Source organism: Haematobia irritans, chromosome 2 (genome assembly GCF_050003625.1).
Source record: "Haematobia irritans isolate KBUSLIRL chromosome 2, ASM5000362v1, whole genome shotgun sequence".
NCBI classification, from domain to species: Eukaryota; Metazoa; Arthropoda; class Insecta; order Diptera; family Muscidae; genus Haematobia; species Haematobia irritans.
In genome coordinates, this window is record NC_134398.1 from 97166814 (window position 1) to 97189686 (window position 22873).

The window sequence follows — 22873 nt, forward strand, 5'->3', positions numbered from 1 at the left end:
TTACTTAAAAATTTCAAATCACTTTATTAGAGTTATAATTTTGATATTAACTTATCCATAGATGTGTCAATCAGAATAGTGATAAAGTAAAAACAGATAAATACATATCACACGACGAAGTAAATTGTCAATGTACCAAAATGATGAAATAAAGTAGTTAGTTTAAGATTATTCAGACTAAGGGTAGGCACTATGTTCGGTTTTCGAGTTGAAAACCACTTTATTTTTGCGATTACTTTTCCTTAAATAACCAAAATTATAAATGAAAACAAACTTATTCCAGTAAAGTCTTGCCGAAATCTAGAGGAACAAGAAACTACGCATCAATTGATTTAATTTCTCTGCTTTATATTGAACTGTTTTAATAAAGTAACCACGAAAATTTCAACGCGAAAAGCGAACATAGTACTTACCTTAACACATGCTTGTAAAAGCGCACAAAAATGTGGATGGCACCGTTATATATTAATAGACATAACTTCACATTCTTATAGTCGGTATTCTTGGAAAATGTTTTATTTAGTGGTAGTAAATTAGTACACATATAATACTTTCGTTTGCATTAAATTTCCTGCTTCGACAACAAATTAACAATCAAAGTTACTACAAATATAATTATATATAAAACATTTTTAAAATAAATATACAGTGTTGTTCAAATCATTTGCAACTAAATTTATCTGGCTGAATCTCCCATACTAAGAATTTTATAGTGTACGTTCCACTTAAAGAATAGTCTTTATATATGTTTCCAAATTCTTATTGGGTAAATTAATGGGCTGTTATAAAATATTGATATTTCCCGAATGGTAAACAATCATGTGATGCGAACTGTATAAAACATTTGCAGGTACATAACACCCTGTATTGTTTTTTTCCAATGACATTATTTTTTTACAATATGTATAATGATATAAACATTAAAACGAAAATATTCGATGATCTTATTAACGACCATATACTGTGCGAGTTATAAATAGTAGTATTGGGAAATTAACGATTATTTGATTACAGGTACTCGTTACTGACTATATTTTTGAGAACTCGTTACTAAAAAATAAGTACACAATACGTATAGGTTAAGTTAGGTGGCAGCCCGATGTATCAGGCTCACATAGACTATTCAGTCCATTGTGATACCACAGTGGTGAACTTCTCTCTTATCACTGAGTGCTGCCAGATTCCATGACAATGACAAAGGACCTCCTTTTTATAGCCGAATCCGAACGGCGTTCCACTTTGCAGTGAAACCACTTAGAGAAGCTTTGAAACTCAGGAATGTCACCAGCATTACTGAGGTGGAAAATACACCGCTGAAAAACTTTTTGGTGTTCGGTCGAAGCAGGAGTCGAACCCACGATCTTGTGTATGCAAGGCGAGCATGCTAACCATTGCACCACGGTGGCTCCCCTCACTACGTATACTCTGGTGGTAAGCAAGTTGGCGGATAGGAAGCAATATTCTTGATTTCTGGGAAAATATTAATTGAGGTTTTGGAAAATCAAGGAAATTGTTTAAACAGTGAAAATGTAACTGATTTCTTATAAAAGCTTTCATTTACCACTTTATAGGATCGATTGTAGTAGTGACTCAAACTAACCAAACTCAAACCTATTTTTATAGAAGGTGCCGAGTTTATTCAAAAAGCCTTGCACGATTTCAACAGTGGATCTAATGGTAAAAATATCGCTAAAGACTTGAAACGAGACCTACATATACAAAATAACACATTTTATAACACGATAAAAAACTGGAAGATGGAATCTGCTTTTCCAAACCGCACGGACGAAAAAGACTTTTTCATATGTTTGGGTGTAAAAATTATATGTTTGGAACTCAAATTTTTAAACACAATATTTTTAAGTGCAAGCATATAATGTTCATAAACTAGCATAATATGTTTGGGACATATATGTTAATATGTTAGAACATATTATGTTTGGGACATAAAATGTTTGTAAATATAATATGCTTGGATGCAAACATATATTAATTTAGAAATAGACTATAAACATATATGTGTTTAGAAAGAGAGACATAAAGTGTATGCTGGAAGTAAAATAATGAAAGTAACCAATTGGCGCCTTAAAAATATATATACACAAAGAAAATTCCATTAAAGATTGGAAAAATACTATGTGTGAATATAAACAAGTATAAATTTACAAATTTGGAGTAAACATATATATGTTGTGATATAAGACCGCCAAAAATTGTATATGCTTAAGTAAAAAGATTAACATCAGTATGCGGAGAGAAAATTCATTCGGAAGCAAAAGAAAAGACATTACAAAAAAAGCATGAGTTTTGTTTATCATTTTCGCATTACGGGAACTTTTTTTGTTTCGTCAAAACAAATCGGAACGTACACTGAAAAAACAGTGAACCCACCAGGAAGAAAACTTTCGGTTAATTTTAGAAAATTTTGAATATTTGTAGAAAATTTTAACTAAACAGTATTACAAACGTTGGCATCACGCCGATGTCATAAAAATAAGTAAATATTTTTCGACAAATACAAAAAATTTATTAGACATAACTAAGTTTTTTTCACATGTTAAAGAAAATTTTGTAGTTTGAAGAAAAAACTTGGAGTTCAAAATTGCAAGAATGTCTTTAGTGACATACGAAGTTCACGATGGACGCATTTTTGGTAAAATTTACAAATTTAAAGAAATTCTGAACTATTTTGTGGAAGACACAAATTTAGTTAATTTTTATGCTTCATTTGAGTATATTTTTGTCCTCGGGTTTAGTTAATTTAACTAACGTACACAAAAAAGTATTAGAGTAAAGAAAACTTTCTCCAAACATAATATTTCTATGAACTAAAATAAAGTTAAATTGGCTTTAGTGAAATAGAGAGTTCACTTTTTTTGAGTGTAGGACGAGTAAGTCAAAATATTCAAACAAAGGTAATTAAAGGGATCTTCATAAATACTAACGAAAGGGCACTATACACTGAAAAATAGCATGCCCGGTTCCAAAGATTGTGTCTCTATTTTAAAAATTTTGGTATTGATTCCGAGCCAATGAAGCCGAGAATTCAAGTAAGGATACTTTTAAGACACAATTCTCTTTTAAATGTGGGTTTTGTGTATTTGACTCTATGAAGCAAATTTTATTTTTTCGCTTTTTCAGCTTTTTTCATATGCTATAAAAAGTCCGTTAAAAACAAGACAGTAGAAATTGTGCTATGTTTCAAGTAAAAACGTCTTTAAAATAAAGTGTTGAAAAACATGTCCTAATTTTAACGATTTTTGCTTTGTAGTCAAGATGCAAAAATGCAACAAATTTAAAGACAATTTCATTAGTTTTAAAGTTTTTTTCTGAATTATTAAAGTCAAGTTGACCTTAGTTCAAAATTTTTTCTTTCATGTTATGATACCCATTTTCAAGTCAAATCACTTAATTATAAGGACAACACGACTTCATTGAAAAGTTTATCGACTTTTGAACATGGAAAAAACTTTATATTAGAGAAATGCGTCGTCTAAACTAAGCAAAATTTGTATTCTTATTTTAAGGACATGAAATCTTTGGCAACACGACAATATTTTTTTCAGTGTACTCTTTTTAGAGTTGTTACAGTAAAATGAAAACATTGGGAAATAGTGAAAAATTAAACAGTAAGATCTATAAAAACAAAGTTTAGTTCCTCTTTATTAATAAGTAGTCCAAGAGGAGTTGACGGGTACTTTCGAAAATAAAAGCGGACATTGAGTTTGAGTTTTGCCACTAAAATTATTTCTCATATTAACGGCAAAACTCGCATCGGTAAAACCAGAATAACATTATAACTTTTTTAGGCAAATTGTATTATAACTTGGTGGGGAATGATCCAAAGCAACAATTGAATAAGTTTATTTTCTTTAGAATAATGGCCTGTTCCTGTATATCGAACGAAAGCTTTCTTTCGTATTCCAAACGAAAGAAAATTGATTTTTGTTCTTTTATTTCGAAAGGCAAGTCACTTCATATTTTGTTATCGAGTAATAAACGAACATATACATTAAGTTTCAAGAAAAAAGTAAAAGCATTGTTAACATTTGAATGAATTCTCAGGCCAAAAATTTCAAAATACTCATTTTTAATAATCAATATATTCTTATACAAACGAATCGAACTTTCAAAAATAGAAAAACCCAATTTTATTCGCATTCGAGTGACTGCCTTTCTTTCGAACTGGTTTTCGTTCGATATACAGGAACAGGGCATAAATTATTAAAGAAAGCAAACAATTGTTCACACCTAAATAAATGTATGTGTTGGTTGTAAAATTATTGTTTCGAATTTAAATATAATGTGCTTTTGAATGGTTATCGTTAACTTTAGGATTCGATGGCGCCGCAAGCTATGCTATATAAATATGACTTATAACGATAATTATCTCTTGATGACCATAACAGCTACGTAGCCCAGTGGTTAGTGTGTCTGCTGTTCGAATCCCCGTCCGGCAAAAGGTAAAATTTAAAAAAAAAATTATAAAATTTAATAATTTCTTCTACAATGTTTGTATTACAGAAAAAGGTGCTAAGAACTAAAAAACTCATGGAAGTGAGAAAAATGTGAGGGAATATACAATTAGGCAGAAAAAAATTTGAGCACAATCTTCTTTGGGAGAAAATTTTTCTACGCATATAATATTTTTGGGTTCAAAATGTTTCCAAACATATTATATGTTCACATAATAACATATAGTTTTTTGGAAGACAACATTATTGAATTTGGATGGAAAAATACATAATGTTTGGAACTTAGGCTACCTAAACATATTATATTGTTTAGACCAATATGCTTTCAAACATATTATATATTGGAACAAATCAAATATATAAATGTTTGGGCAATACCCAAAAATTAATATGCTTGAAGCAACATGTGTTTGGGAGTATATGTTACAGAAGCGATTTTTTTGAGGGTGTGTTTATAAACTTTAAATTGTAAATTTTGATTGCTTTTGACTGCTCACTACTACTCGTTATAATAATAAGAAAATGGTATTTCGGGTTGTTTTTAATAATATTTGTTCCTTTCTAAAGTTTATAGACAGTTTGGAAAAGCAGATTCCATCTTCCAGTTTTATCAATATGTGTTATTTTGTATATGTTAAAAAAAGCTTAGCTCGCGCTCCTTCAATTTGCAAAGAAAAATACCTTAATTAGCCTGAGTAGCAGTGAAAATGTGTTCTATTTCTATTTCATGGATCGGATGGAAGATGTTGAGTACGAAGATCCAACATCCAAAAAACGAAAAATTTGTAATAAAATATTTAAAAAGTCTTTGGATCTCTTTGTGAACCTGAAAAATATCCTAAAGAATAACATCTAAAGGTTTAATTGCCCATTTAATCCAGTCAATGCCAATAAAATGCACAGAAGTTTTTCGTTAAAAGTAACAAAAATATGAAATGATAGAGTAATTTATACTAAGTGTCTCATGTATTAAAAAACGAGACACTTAGTATAAATTGCAAATGCTTGAACATAGTAAAACTATTTTTTATATAAATTTTATACATTAACAAGAATTTTTTGTAGTTAGTTTCCTTATATTGTAAAATCTTTAAAAATAACATAACAACATTGCCTTAACACCGTTGTTTTATTTTCATCACAATTACAGTTTATTTCCAACATGCGATAGGTTGGATGTATGTGTATATATACCCGTGAACAATTTTGAGATCTAATCATATCTAATAGTATCAAACTCCATATAATGATATCTCACGTACGAGAATATAATATTTGAAATTATCAAGTTGTAATCGCAGTTCGAAAAGTCGAATTTTCCAAATTTAAGAAAAATGAACTATTGACAATGTCGAAAAGTCTAAAATTGGTTTTTATTTTTATATTCTGATTATAATCCCTACTGTTACCAAACGTTCACTGAAGATAATGACACATTTCAATAGCATTTCTCTTGAAAAATAAATAAAAAATAAAATTTCTAGAATCGCTAATGATTATTGGTTATTACTAAAGTTGAGCAGTTTGGAATTCGTCCTATCACGTCATAAAATATTTTAAAAACTAAAGCAACATTTTAAAAATGTGAAATATGCACTAAACGGAAAATACTTTGAACCTGCTTGTAGATGAAGAAATGCTCATGGCTCATTATTGTACGTGGTTGAAGTACAAATTAAAAAATATTTAAATATTTACAATTAGTTTGTTATTTGATATTTGAAGGTTTTGTTGATGAAAAAACATAAAAGCGTAACCAAAATTAGTATAGCTTACTATCTTAAATAAAAAAGTGTATAAAAGTAATAGTTTCTGAGGAATGAAGTTTTAATATAATAAAGCAATTTTCGGGTCCCGGTAAGATACAGTAAGATTCATTATAGGGAAGTTCGACTGTTTTGTTATTATAAAACCATATAATCATATGATTTCTTATTGTCCAAGTTTACATAGAAACATACGATTTACAGTTAAATATAATAAAATCTAATTTTATAGGTTATATATGATTAGATGTGGGCCAAACGTGTGATCTGCCGATTTATTTCCCAACAATATCTAGCCAGATCTGTAAATTTTTACATGGGTATACGTTGTAACAGTATTAACAATTATTATTAAAATGCATTATATACGACGCATTCTTAAGCACATAATGGTTAGATATGTATGTTCACTTATTCACTTTGTAGAAATAATTTAAAGATAAATACAATCATATTTGTAAAAAATGTCATAAAAATTGTAGTCGCAGCAATCCAAGAATGCAAAAAATTAAGTCCAGCTTTTTTTGGCAGCCCCATGTGTTGTTATACACAGTAATGAGGTGGTACTTCAAAAATGATATTACCAGCAGCATGTCGAAAATTGGGGTTTTCTACACCAGAAGCAGCTTCAATCATAATTGTGCGTGATTTGCCACCCAAACGACAAATGATATTAGGGGTCACGTCCACTCTGAGCTCACGATTACATATGCTAAAACAAATAACATTACGAAGGATGAAGAACTCAATATTGAAATTTACTTACTCGAAGTATTTTTTGCAAACATTGCCTATTACTTCTCCAATGCGGTCATCTTTGAGGGGACCGTGTTCGCCTTGCAAAGCGAATACCAAATCGTTATTTTGAGGAGAGTGGAATACAACCAGTTGATCTCTCCCGGTGCTTACGCTTATAGATGTTAGCTGCAATTAAATATTTTATTTATTAGTTGTTTTAAATAAATGAGAGGTTTAAAAAGTAATTTATTGATCTTGTTTTGTATTTTCAGAACTCGACGTCATTGCGCTTCTTGCAAGATTGGTTGTATAGAACGCATTTGACGAAAAAGTTATCGATGCCTCCCAAAGTGGTATTCTCATCTCCAGATATTACAATGGCGATGATTCCAGAGAAGAGTGTAATTGGGTGGGATCAATGGTAAAAACTGGAAATATCTGTATATAAGAAGTGTAGCAATATGTATACTAGGCTCTATAAATATGTGTATAAATATTTTCATATTCATTTTTATACATTTCGTATTTCTCTCTAACACAAGATAATCTTATTTTTCAATGTTATTTATTTCTCTCATTTTTTTTATACGTGTACTTATATAAATGTATATAGTCGTAAGGTAGTCCTAAGCTTTGTTGTTATGTATTTTTATTTTTCCTGTACACTTTTGTAAATGCACTGAATTCACTCCCATACATTTTTATAAAGTCAGTAATAAATGGAGCGTTGAGCTTTACTATACCACAATTCTCAGAAGTGGGATAGACCTCAAATTTCCTGACTAACATATAATTTGAAACAAAATACAGATTTTTTTCTTTTCTGTGTTTACCAAAAATTGAGGACTTAGCTATAAATGAGAAGTTATACACGGCAGAGCAGTTGCGCGAATGCTACCGTACTCTGGGCCTACACACAACAAATTATCACAGAAATGTTTTCAATTTCTATTTCTAGAATTTGCAAAATAGCATCAATATAATACCAAATATTACATTGCTTTGCCATTATTTTTGTTTTTGATTGGTTCAAATTTTAATAGACGATTGAAATCGTGTGGAAATTTTGGAAAGGAATTGCTACTAAAATTAAATTACCGAGCTCCTTAATACACCTTTTTATGCTAAAAGACTACAACTGCAAAAGAAGATTATAAATCTGGAACCTGGAACTAAGAATTTAACTTGATATTCTATGCAGGTAATGTTTAACAAAATTAACTTTTAATTGAACAAAATTAAATTCGATTTATGTTTAATTGTTTGCTTGTTCAATATTTTCTGTTCCTTTTATGTTTTATTTAGCTAAATGGACCTAAATTCATTGATGTAAAGAAGAAAACCTTTTTACATTTTTATCCCAACGTTTCGTCAATACTTGTTGACTTCTTCCAGGGGATTTCGTCTATTTGACAAATAATAAAATTATTTGAATTATTTGAAATTAATTGAAACATTTCAACTTACAAAATTATTTTCTCAAAATTTACATTTAAATATTATATTATATCACAGTTTTCAAACATAAATTTTGAACGGACAATCTGAATATAAAATTAAAATAGAAATGAAAACAAAACACAGCTTAAATTTAGTATCACAGTGAATTAAGATATTGCAACTCTGTAACTAAGGCTTAAATTGTCAGTGTCCTCTTTAACATTCATTGTTCTGTCAATCTTTTGTTGGATTTGTAAACTTTCTAAGGTTAGTCTCTTTCTCTCTTTATTTTCCCTCTCTAGTATGTGTACGTTTTCAAAACCAGCTGTGTGTCCATGGCGCAATTCGTGTTGCGATAATGATGTACTCTCTTTTTTCTTTTCTATGTCCATTCGATGTTCAGTTACTCTTGTATGTAAATTTCGTTTCGTTGTTCCTATGTATAGGAGATCGCATGGTTCATTATTGTTGCCTCTGCATGGAATTTCGTAAACATCATTGATTTGTTGTTGTTTGTCAATTGGGGTTTTTACTTTCGAGAAGATGCAATTGAGTGTGAAGTTGGGATTATAAGCAAAACATATGTTTTTAGTTTGTATTATTGGTTTCAAATGTTTTTTGTCGGTTAGTCGAGGTACGTACCGTACACTATAAAAAACTTTTTCAGCTGTTACGTTATTTTGGTCTTTGATTAGTTTCAATTAGTTTCTTCGGGAATGAGTTTGTTGATAAGATTCTTGTGATTATTTTGATGTTTTTTTTTTCATGAAATTCCTCATCGCTAATTGAAAGTATTCGGTGAACTAAGCTTTTTGCTGTGTTACTTTCAGAAAACTAATTTAGCTTACAGGTTGCTGATTTAGTGGAAATCTAGGCCCATCTACATATTAGAAGGAACATGCTGACATCGTTAATATGGTAAGGAAGATAATGATTTATATGGCAAGGAAGATAATGATTTATATTTTTTAACCCTTTAGTTGTTATTGATCATAATTGTATGTCTAAGTTATGTTAGAACAAAACACACAAGTAGCAAAAACCAAATTCTTTAGTCTACAGCATAATTCAGAAAAATATAATATTGACGATTTTTTTATAAGAAACGCATATTTTCTTTTATTTCAAATAAAACTAAATAAGATTTTGGGGGCGCAATATATACACACAAAAAATTATCACCGAAATTTTTTCAACTAAATACTTGATTGAATTTGGCAACGGATTCAATTAATATTTTAATTGATTCAAGTAATTATTTAATCAAATCCGAATAAAAACCAATTAAAAAAATTATTGATATTTGTTACGTTTCCAATTAAAATATTAATTGATTCGATCAATTTGTTCATCAATTCGGGAATAATTTTCAATTAAAGACGTGATTGAAAATTTTTCCGTTTCCAATTACACATGTGATTGATCCAATCACCTTTGAGATTGAAATTGAATAATTTTGAGCGATGGAAAGAGCGCAAAGAGAACAAGAGAGGGGTATGTATTCAACAACGTATGGTGGAAGGATCAGTTTGTGGAAGTAACTCGTAACGAAAGGTTGTGTTTTTTTCGCGTAAATTGAAAAACATGATTGGCGACATTCTGTCTGCTGCGTTCGAAATGTGTGCATAAATATTTTGAACGCAACAACAAATCATAGCAAAGGGTTGAAATAAATAAAGTGCAACAACAAATGGCCACGTGGTAAAGGTTTAAAAACATATATGGCAGAACGCATTTGTAATTACCTGTTTATGTTTTGTGGTATTGTAAAAATGGAAAACAATCTACATTTATTGAAGGTAGGAAATTGTGAAATGTGAATACAGTTTTCCATTGAAGCCGGTTTACATTAAACTGAATAAAATAATATATTTTTTATTCATTTCTTTTAGTGAACAATTTTATTTTATGAAATTGACCAATCAATCCCATCAACTCCATCATTTTATCAAATATATAAGAATATGTTTGCAATCAAAAGGTGGGTACCGTATTGATCTTTTAAAATTATAATTTTTTTCACTCCTAGTTTTCTTAAAACCAAGAGCGGTATGGGTTTGTTGGAAGATTCACCTTGAAGTTGCGAAGTAGGGTTGGCATTGAATTGCATTTTTGTTTTATTTCCCCTTTTCAGTTTGAACCCAAGTAGAGAGCAGTATATCTGATATATAAACTAATGAGCTGAATTATGTAATGGTAAAAAGTTCTTTCTTTTGGATTTAAAAATATGAAAAATATCCGAAAATAATAAAAATATGTATTTTCCATTTATATTTTTTTCTATTTCCATAATTTACAATGTATCATCAATATAATACCAAATATTACATTGTTTTGATTGGTTCAACTTTTAATAGACGATTTCAATGTGTGGAAATTTTGCAAAGGAATTGTTACTAAAATTAAATTACCGAGCTCCTTAATACACCTTTTTATGCTAAACGAGTACAACTGCAAAAGAAGATTATAAATATGCAACCTGGAACTTGATATTCTATGCAGGTAATGTTTAACAAAATTAACTTTTAATTGAACAAAATTAAATTCGAATTATTCTGTTTACTTTCAGAAAAACTAATTTAGCTTACATGCTGCTGATTTATCCAATCACAAAATTAATTGATTCCGTGACAAAATTCAATCAAATTTTTAATTGAAAATCGTGTTGGTTTTCAATCAAAATGGATGATTGATACTATCATTTTCGTGATTGAAGACATTTCAATTAAAAAAAAATTATTGAATCAGCGATTTTCGCGATTTAACTAAAAAATTGTGTATAGAGTTACAGAACTACGATTATACTATGGAACATAGATCTGGCACTCGGATGCAGCATGTTGATGCTTTAAGTAGGCCATCTGTGGTCATGGCGATTGAAAGCAATACATTCGAGGAGAATTTGATAATATGTCAGAACAAGCATTCGAATTTGCAAGCACTGAAGGATGATCTGGAGAAGGCACAACATGCAATGTACGAGATGAGAAATGGTGTTCTTTACAGGAAGTCGGCGGAAGGAAAGTTACTCTTTTGTGCCTGAGATCATGGAGAGTAATGTCATGTATAACATAGGTACTATGATGAGATGGGACACGTTGGGACCGATAAAATTGTTGAACTCATATCGAACAGTTATTGGTTCCCAGTGATTCGGAGGAAGTGTACTGAACATATCGGGTCTTGCCTCAGGTGTATGGCATATTCATCTAGGGAGGGGCGAGAGGAGGGATTTCTACACAATATCCCAAAGACGACGCAACCTTTCGATGTTATTCACATTGACTACTTTGGACCAGTTGACAAGGCTCATTCTATGCGTCACATCTTCGTTATAGTGGATGCAAGCACGAAGTTTTTTTCGATTGTATCCGACGAGGATGACTTCCAAAAGGGAGATTATTCGTCACTTGTGTGATTATTTTAGGGCATATAGTCGACCGCAATGATAGAGGGGCTGCTTTTACATCGGCTGAGTTCAAGGAGTATCTAGATAAGATGGGTATTCGGCATGTTCAGGGAGCAACGGGTTCTCCACAGGCAAATGCAGTGGTGGAACGTGTGAAGAGGAATTTTGGGTCCTATGCTGGCGAAGATGGTTGATCCTGAGAAGGGCATTTATTGGGCTGATACATTGGAAATAATTGAGCACACAGGACAGTAAATTTAGTTAAGGAGGTACAATGGACCGAATAGCTTGAGTGACCCTGAAATAAAACCATCTCGATCCCGAATCAATGATGACATTTTTTGCCCACACAGAAAAAAAGTGTCTCGTAAATTTAAGAAGATTTTTACAATAATTTATTACAAGAATTTCCAGAATTGTAGTTACTTTCTCGTATCTTCAACGAAAATTAACTACTCAAAAGGAAATTGTATAAATTCTAAGTAGCAATCGTTTAGTTCATGTCCTACAAAATACGATGGAAATTTCCTTTAAAAAACTCTTAACTAGTGGCAAACGATGCCATGCTATAAAACTACTTGTGAAATGTAAATTACTTTCTAAATAATAAGTGAAATTTGCTATAAGATTTTTTTGTATGAGAAAATATTTTTTTACGAAAAATGCACTTGAAAGTGGATAGCAATTTCTTACTGACAATTCCTAAAGTTAATAATTGTTGGTAGAAAATTACCCAATGAAATATTTTTAGTTCACATGTAATTAAACTTATGGACATTTTCGTCAAAAATGGTAGATAACATTTCATGAAGTTTTTGCAAATTTTAAGTTAAACGTTTCATCGTTCATAAACTGGTGTGCACGTGACACGAAATTGTCGTGACTCACGAAAATTTTCGTGACTCGTACATGAGTTGTGAGTCACGCTCATGACAACAGCGTGAGTGTGCGTGAGCGTGATTAACAAACCAAAATGTCATGCGTGAGCGTGAGTCACGAAAATAATATCTTCGTGAGTGTGCGTGAGTAACGAATTACACTCACGAAAATATTCCTGCTCACCAACATAAAACGCATAAGAGTTAAATTCAATTACAATTTTAGTGACACCTGGGATGTTAAGAGTTTAATAACACTCTCGATTTTAATAATGCTCATGTTTTCAGACACTTCGGTAAAGTAAATTAATCATAAAATTATTCGTGAGTCACGATATTTTTCGTGAGTCACGACGTTTTCGAGCGTGAGTGCAAATTTTCTTTTCGTGAGTGTGCGTGAGTCCTACCAAAAAATATCGTGCGTGAGTGTGCGTGTCCGCTGGCAAAGTAATGGCCTCTGTTTTTTTGGGATGCGCATGGAATAATTTTTATTGATTATCTTGAGAAGGGAAAACCCATCAACAGTGACTATTATATGGCGTTATTGGAGCGTTTGAAGGTCGAAATCGCGGCAAAACGGCCCCATATGAAGAAGAAAAAAGTGTTGTTCCACCAAGATAACGCACCGTGCCACAAGTCATTGAGAACGATGGCAACAATTCATGAATTGGGATTCGAATTGGTTTCCCACCCACCGTATTCTCCAGATCTGGCCCCCAGCGACTTTTTTTTGTTCTCAGACCTCAAAAGGATGGTCACAGGGAAAAAATTTGGCTGCAATGAAGAGGTGATCGCCGAAACTGAGGCATATTTTGATGCAAAACCGAAGGAGTACTACCAAAATGGTATCAAAAAATTGGAAGGTCGTTATAATCGTTGTATCGCTCTTGAAGGGAACTGTTGAATAATAAAAGCGAATTTTGACAAAAAAAATGTGTTTTTCTTTGTTAGAACGGGGACTTATCAACCAACCTGTTATAAAGGCATGGAATATTTTGGATTTTTGAGACATATATTGGCGTTTGTTTATTAAACCTTTTAAATGAAAGTTATTAATATTTTATCGGTAGTTTAGAAATAAGCTATTAAGAATATTTAGGAAAATATGTTGAAATTGAAAGTGTATTGACATTTTTATTATTCAATGTAAAAAATTAATATTCAATTCAATGAATTTGGAAAATTCTTGTTATATCTCAGCGCATACTTTAGTCATAAATTGGTAAGTATTTTTTTAATATTACTTTCTTTTAAAAAGAATATTTTTTATGTATATTATTATTTGTTAACTATTTTTTTTCGAAACCAGTTTAATGTTTTCCTTTGTTGTAAAAGCAATATTTAAATTCAGAGTAACTCCAGATGGATTCGAACAAATTTAAAAAATAGAGAATTGGTAAGTTCTCTTTTAAAAATTGGCTTTCTTTCAACTAGAATATTTACGTTTTTATCATCAAAATTACAGGTTTTTAATACCTTATTTTAGTATTTCTTAAATCAATTTTTTTGGAAACCAATGTAATATTTTTAATGTAGAAAACAAATATAACCCCTTAAAAATTTGGAAACAATTTTAGTACTCCTCTGCTTGTAATTTAATAGTGAATTGGTAAGGATTCTTTTAACCCTGGGTAGTCATCCTTATTTTTTGTACATTAACGTCATCCTTCGTCATTTTGACTATGGCTCATTTCAAGACGCTATAATTTTCATTGTGAACCAAACTTGAATTTATTTTCTTATTCAATTTGGTTTTAATTAGTATAAAAAAAATCATAAATCGGTCAAATTAGTATAACTTAAATTTACCATTTCCCGATAGACTAAAATGCATTTTAAATGGAAAATGAAATTACGTGTCGTCATTTTGACGAATGTGACTGTCTAGGAATATTTCTTTTTTTATGCATATTATTATTTTTTTTATTAGATTTTTTGGAAACCTATTTAATAATTTTATTTAATGTAAAAAATAAAAATTTAATTTCAGAGTAACCCAAATAAATTTGGACAACTTTTTATATTTCCCCTCAGCGTAGAATTTAATAGAGAACTGGTAAGTTTTATATTAAAACTTTGGCTTTCTTTCAACTAGAATATTTATTTTATTATATCCTTCACATCGATAACAACACAGTTTTATGAGTTTATATAGAATACTTCATTACTTCGCTAATTGTTTCAGGTACAAATTTTATGAGATACGTTTTCCAAAGAAAAGTTGAATTCCTTACACCATTTGATAAAATGCACCCAAATACACACAAAGAAAATTTCATTAAAATTGAGCCACCGAAAATTGTTCATTGATACAACGAAACATTTTCATTAAGACAATGAAAATGTTCATTAATAGTACGAAAAGTTTCGTTGACTAGCAGAAAATTCGTTATAATAACGAACAATTTCGTTATTTTAATGAATTTGTTTCATTGGCTCAATTTTAATGACACATTTCATTAATATAACAAAACTTTTTCTACCAGTGTATGGTAAGTTAAAAGCTAAAATAAAGAATTAAAAAATTATATTTCATTACATGGTGTTAATTTTTAACAATTTTCATTTTTGCTTCCATTTTTTTTTCAGCAAGATATGTGAAAAAATTACCTATGATGAATAAAAAAACAAGTAAGGAAAGTCTAAAGTCGGGCGGGGCCGACTATATTACCACTTTGTAGATCTAAATTTTCGATACCATATCACATCCGTGAAATGTGTTGGGGGCTATATATAAAGGTTTGTCCCAAATACATACATTTAAATATCACTCGATCTGGACAGAATTTGATAGACTTTTACAAAATCTATAGACTCAAAATTTAAGTTGGCTAATGCACTAGGGTGTTCCACAATTTTATTAAAAAAAATATGGGAAACATTTAAATCTGAAGCAATTTTAAGGAAACTTCGCAAAAGTTTATTTATGATTTATCGCTCGATGTATATGTATTAGAAGTTTAGGAAAATTAGAGTCATTTTTACAACTTTCGACTAAGCAGTGGCGATTTTACAAGGAAAATGTTGGTATTTTGACCATTTTTGTCGAAATCAGAAAAACATATATATGGCCATATCGGGCAAAATATATATGGGAGCTATATCTAAATCTGAACCGATTTCTTCCAAAATCAATAGGGTTCTATTCTGAGCCAAAACACATACTTTTGCCAAATTTGAAGTCGATTGGACTAAAACTGCGACCTAGACTTTGATTACAAAAATGTGTTCACGGACAGACGGACATGGCTATATCGACTCAGGAGCCCACCCTGAGCATTTTTGCCAAAGACACCATGTGTCTATCTCGTCTCCTTCTGGGTGTTGCAAACATATGCATTAACTTATAATACCCTGTTCCACAGTGTGGCGCAGGGTATAAATATGGGACATATGAAGCGAGAGAAATTTTAATGCAATTGTACAAAAGAGCATTTATCATTTACAGGCGATACATATGTATTCGAGATATAGGACAATTTTAGTAATATTTACAATTTTTGCTACTCATCAGTGGCGATTTTACAAGGATATTGGTTAGATCTCGCCAAGATATGTGGTCAGGTGTGGGTTGTGATATATTATTTGGTCAAGTCGGGCGATTTGTAGCCTTTTTTAAAACTCAACCGTTCTGTGGAAATTCTGGCATTACAGTGTATAGGATATGACTAAGATATGGGGAAATCATCACAGAATTTTGTATAAAGTCAGGGAATTTTGGCCATATTTGTATAAACCGGAAAAACGAATATATGGAGGCTTTATCTAAATCTGAATCAAATAAGATTAAACTTGACACACTTAAATATCATATTAAATATATTCTCCGTGGAAACTATCCAGTCAATTGGAGGAAAATCCCATTGAAAATGGGTCTTAAATATGGAAAAGTCTTCCATATTTCCCTAACTCTGGTGTACGTAACATATATATGGGAGCTATATATAATCTGAACCGATTTTGGCTAAATTTTACATGCATAGTTAGAATAATAATTCTGCAATCTCTGCAAAATTTTACGTAAATGGGAGTATAACTTTGGCCCCCGTGGTCATATGAGTGTAAATCGGGCGAAAGATATATATGGGAGCTATATCTAAATCTAAATCGATTTCAACCAAATTTGGCACACTTACCGATACTATTAAACGTACTCCTTGTGCAAAATTTGTAGCAAGTCAGGGCAAAACTCTGGCTTTTGAGGTCATATAAGTGCAAATCGGACGAAAGATATATATGGGAGCTATATCTAAATATGAACCGATTTCAATCAAATTTACCAAGCATTGGTAGAATGCCAACTCTACTCTCTGTGCAAAATTTCACGAAAATCTATCTTTGTTCTCTGTTGCCATATGAGTCTAAATCGGGCGAAAGATATATATGGGAGCTATATCTAAATCTGAACCGATTTGGATAATAATTTGCAAGTTTTTCGAGACTCATAAAATATCCGAAAATCAATAGCATTCGTCTTTGTTCCCCAAAACGACCCTGTGCCAAATTTGAGGACGATCGGACTTAAACTGCGACCTGTAATTTGCGCACAAAAATACATGAACAGACAGACAGACGGACATCGCTAAATCGACTCAGAATTTAATTCTAAGACGATCGGTATACTAAACGATGGGTCTCAGACTTTTCCTTTTTGGCGTTACATACACATACACAAACTTATTATACCCTGTACCACAGTAGTGGTGAAGGGTATAAAAAAAGGATAAGTCAAAATGTCCAAACAGCGAGCTCAAATGAACTACTCTCTGTTCCACGTGGTCATAATTTTTATTCACAAAAAAACATTATATTAAGAACTTTCATCATAAGATGAAATAATAAAGTACATTTGCTTAAAGAAAGTTTAATTTTAATGTATGAAAATTTTCATAATAATAAAACGGTTTGTTGTTCCTTTAATTATTTAATTTCTCTGTACTGTGGAATGAGTGATTTAAAAATAGTTTAGTCGTCGACATTTCAAAGAGACTGTTAACCAATTTTTATTATCAGGTTTCCCAACAAATAAGCAAGTAAACCAAAATAATACTGACTTTTTAACTTGGGTTTATAAATCTTATGGTGTTGTAAAAATGAACTAAAATACAATGTTATAGATGAACTAAAATTTTTGAACTAAATAATTTATAAGCAAGTACGTAAGAAGTCTGTATAATATTTGGAACAAAAATTAACAATTTTTAATAGAGATCAGCTATGTTATTAATTATGTATCTACAAAAACCATTTTTTGCTGGATACTTAAAGCCGTTAAATGAAGAGTGTAAAGACACATAACGTACTCAAACGATATTTAAAACACGCTTGCTTGTCGTTGGAAAAAATTCTGACAACTCAAGTTTTATTTAAGAAAAAATGTATAACAGAGAAAACAAATTTCAAAGCGCACTGTTTTCTTTTTTTTTTAATATATATAACAAGTTATAAAGCACAATGTAGATTTTCATACAATATAAATAAATTAATCCAACACTTCTACTATTTATTTATATTCTTCATTTATCAATATTCTATTTGTCTTTTAAGGTCTTGAATCGTTGCTTCTTTAAAGGCTTGGTGAAAATATCTGCAAAAATTATTCTAATCGATGTAAACTTTCCAAAGTGACTAAAGGCTTTAATGTGTGTCATCTCACTGCACCAGAGTCTAAATAAAAAACTCGACGAATTCAAATACCTGTTCGAGGGCTCGGGTATCGATGCTGTCTGTGTATCTGAAAGGTTTCATACAGATGTACCTGACACTGTTTACAATATAACTGGGTACAAATGGTATAGAGCAGATAGACCATATCATGCTGGTGGAGCTGCTATATATGTAAAATAAATATTAAAGTCAAAATGAATATGCCGATCTGAAATTCCCGATCATTGTATGGAGTATTTATTTGTTGAAATTCAGGGTGTTGTTAGTAAAATACTGTTAGGATGTGTCTACCTTCCAAACTGTAGAATTGACATTCAATCACAGACAAGTCTTCTTGAAGAAATTAATATTTCGTACAATCACATAGTAATAGCAGGCGATTTTAATAGCAACTTACTAGGGCAAACAAACATTCTCGGTAATATGGAGGCAATAAACCTAACACCAGTGAATAAAACCATACCCACTCATTATTCATCATCAATCAATACACTAATTGACATCTTCTTTGTTGACAACTTGAGCGACGTACTGAAATATGAACAATTGTGTAACATATTTCGGCATTTTCCAAACATGATATAATATTTTTTTCCTATAACTGGCAAATCTCAAGAAATTCCGGGTGCCATGATACATTTACCTATAGAGATTTTAAACATGTAAATCTAAGTGACCTGGAACATGACTTATATACAATAGACTGGGATGAAATTTATTCCATCACAACACTAGATGGAAAACTTGATTTACTATCAAAGTTAAGCATAAACTTAATAAAGGCATTTAAATCTGCTCGATGTACTGTAACAAATAAAATACGCCAAGAAAAACTAGCGTACTATGAAAAAAAAAATTGGTAATGACATCAGTAGCAAACAAAAGTGGAAAGAGATTGGGAAAATCGGCCTACTAAAACATGAACAGCATGCAGTAAATGTCCCTGGAACATAGCACCATGCCGGAGCCTGAATTTGGTCTTGCTTTCAACCTCGTAACGCAAGCAGAGGTCTATAAAGCCGTAATGTCAGTGACCTCGAATGCCGTTGGATATGATGACATTCAAAATTTGTTAGAATTATCCTGCCACATATGTTATACTGTTGTACATTACACATGTTTTCAATACGGCTATATTGACCAGCAGTTTTCCTCCTAGGTGGAAAATCGCAAAAAATAATCCCAATACCAAAGGGTAATGGAGAGTTTCGTCCTATAGCTATACTGTCGTAGCCATATAAAGTCTTCGAGAGAATTATTCACAACCAGCTTCAGAGCTATGTTACTGCAAACAATTTACTAACTTCACGACAATCTGGGTTTAGACCAAACTATAGCTGTATTACTGCGCTTATTGATGTGGTAGAGACAATTCGGGTTGGTCTTGACAACAATGATATTGGTTTCTTAATTTTGCTTGATCACTCCAAGGCATTTGATAGTGTTTGCCACACAATACTTACTGAAAAACTGAGACGAAACTTTGGCCTCACTGACACGGCGACACGTTTACTGATATCATATCTTTCACAATGATCGCAATACACAATGGATGGAACTAACAACTCTTTACTCCTTCTACTGCCAAGAGGGGTATCGCAAGGATCAATCCTTGGACCCCTCTTCTACTGAAATTAAGCATAATCATATTCAAATGTACGCTGATGACGTACAGCTTTACTCCTCATGCAGACTGAATTCCATAGCGACTTGTGTATCGAATCTTAACGCAGACCTGCAACGAATACTGAATTGGGCCTCAAAGAACTGCTTAATACTAATCCGTAACAAAAATGTTGACATAGGTGATAACATTTACCTAGGATCCACACAAATTGAAATTGTGGATAAAGCAAAAAATCTTGGGGTAATCTTTAATAAGAATCTTACCTGATCTGACCATATTTCTTCGGCCTGTGGGAAAGTATATTCAATGCTAATCTGTGGACTACCCAACACTTCACACCACTGAATATTAGAATACTGTTAGTAAAACGCTACATACTACCTACATGACTGTATGCTTCAGAAGTATTCGCTGATATAAATACAACTTAAAAAAAAAACTTTAACTACTTTCAACAATGCAGTACGATATGCTTTTGGTTTAAGACGATTTGACAGAGTCTCACAATACTCATTACTGATACTGAAGTTGCTACTGGAAAGATACTTCATTTGCAAATCATTAGTATTGTTACATAAAATAATTCACACCAGTAAACCTTCATATCTATATGCAAGTTCGCATATATCTTTGCCCGATCATCAAGAGCGAAAAACATTATACAAATCGCACACCGTCGTCACACATCAGAAAGACATCTTTTTATCAGCACAATCCGTCTCTGGAATCAACTCCTTAATGAGCTGCAATAGTAACCAATACACAACGATTCAAGAGGAATATCCTGGAATATTATTCAACCATGTGAAATACATTAGTACTGGGGAAGCTATATTTTTTTCACAGTAATATACTACATTTTAGAATATTATTATTTATTTATACTTATATGTTATTTTATTTTAATTATAATTGTAATTTAATACATATTAATAACAATATTATAATAATCTAACCATGTTACTCCAGTACTATAATTCATAAGATTAAATCTTGTTGCACTGGAAATACCATTCAATAAATGAAACTTTGCACGGGGTTAAAAGTTTCCCCACAGTCTTGACCGAATTTTTGAGTAAACCCTCGTACAACAAATCGAGCTTTGAAACGTTCAATTGAATTATCCTTATTCCTCTTTCTTTTATATACCCATTTATTTGATATAGCAATTTTTCCAGTAGGCCGTACAACTAGTTTCCATGTCTCATTTTTATGAGAGAGTTGTACTCATCGTCTATAAATACATAAAACACATCATCAATTCCCTCTAATGCTCTCGTCCGCAAGTTGGAACTACCTGATGAGATTCAATGTTGTTGCCATTTTGAACTCTATTTTTCGCTGAGATTGGCCCAACATCCAAATTTTTTTTCCGATTCATCATCACATTCACGTTCTTTTGTCAACTTTATATTGACTTCATCTTCATTATTCCAATCCCTGTTTGGAATGCGAATAATCTCTTATTATCACATTTCGCGATATTTTCATATATTTTTCATTTGGTATCCATCGTATATGGATACCTTACAATTTTCGTCATATCCCACAAATATTCCCTTTTTAGACTTTGCATTTATCTTACGAAGTTTTTCATTTGGAGTATGAACATAAGCAGTCGAACCAAAAGCATGTACGCCATTAATTTCAGGAGTTTTTTCGAACCATAATTCACACGGAACATGTTCATTGTTAGGGGTCGAACTAGTTCTATTGTGCGTATAGACAACGTTATTGAAAGCTTCACCCCAATACTTTAGTGATAACTTTTTGCTGTGAATCATTGATCTAGCCGTTTCAATAATCGTTCTCATATCTCTTTTGTTCCGGGGTATAAGGGGTTGTTCTTTGATGCATAACTTTATAAGAACGTAATATTTCATGTACCTGTTTATTTACAAATTCAGATCCATTGTCAGAACGAATTGTGCGAACTTTTTTTCCTGTTTCTGCTTCCACTTGATTCAAATACTTTCTTAAGGCTTATGAAACATCAAGTTTTGATTTTAGGCAATGAACGTGACGATAATAGGAACAATCATCTCTGAACAGCAACATATACCGAGAACCTCCTAAAGATATCTCTTGCATGGGGTCACACAGATCCGTGTGAACTAGTTCACCAGGCTGACTAGCTCTTTTTAGGCTATCTTCAAAGGAATTTAGATGCTGCTTATCCATTACACAGCCTTCACAAAAGAAATCTGAGTCTAATCAATCAGTATTATATTTCTTTAAAATTGTTTTTACGTGTTCCTTTTCTTGATGACACAGCTTTTCATGTCAAATACGCAAATTAGTTTGCTGTTCACACACATAAGCCTCCCCATTAGCAGGAATTTTCACCTTTATTATCAACTCAAATAGTTGGACTGCTTTCGAATTCCTTTCAATGCCACTTTTCCATTGTGCTTAAACATGCACTGCGTGCATTGAAAACGCTTTTTAAGACATGTATATATGAAAAAAAAATTAATTTAATATCTGGGACATACAAAACATTTTTAATATACTTCGGATTCCAGACATTTCAATCGAAAGCCTCAATAAGAATGTCAGCTTTTCCGTAGGCAGGAATCACGGAATCATTACACTGAAAAAAAGTGGACCTACCAGGAAGAAAGCTTATGGTTAATTTTAGAAAATTTTGAATATTTTTTGAAAATTTTAGCTAAATAGTATTACAAACGCTGGCATCATGTCGATATCACAAAAATAAATAAATATTTTTCGACAAATTCAAGAAAAATTATTAGACATAATTTATTTTCTTCATATGTTAAAGATAATTTTGTAGTTTGAAGCAAAAAATTGGAGTTCAAAATTGCAAGAATGTCTTTAGTGACATACGTAGTTCATGATGGACGCATTTA

The 22873-nt window shown here is 31.5% G+C and overlaps 1 protein-coding gene across 8 annotated transcripts in view; it reads right to left on the reverse strand.

Annotated features, from left to right (window-relative positions):
* The window catches only part of Myo31DF (Unconventional myosin ID), a 280960-nt gene continuing 258087 nt past the window's right edge, over window positions 1-22873 (reverse strand). For all 8 annotated transcript variants that reach the window (XM_075295665.1, XM_075295658.1, XM_075295657.1 and 5 more), the window contains 2 exons: window positions 7008-7165; window positions 1-6953 (listed from right to left, as the gene is read on the reverse strand). In XM_075295665.1, coding sequence (XP_075151780.1) covers window positions 6785-6953; window positions 7008-7165 — 327 coding nt within the window. In that variant the 3' untranslated portion in view covers window positions 1-6784. The remainder of the gene's footprint in view (window positions 6954-7007; window positions 7166-22873) is intronic.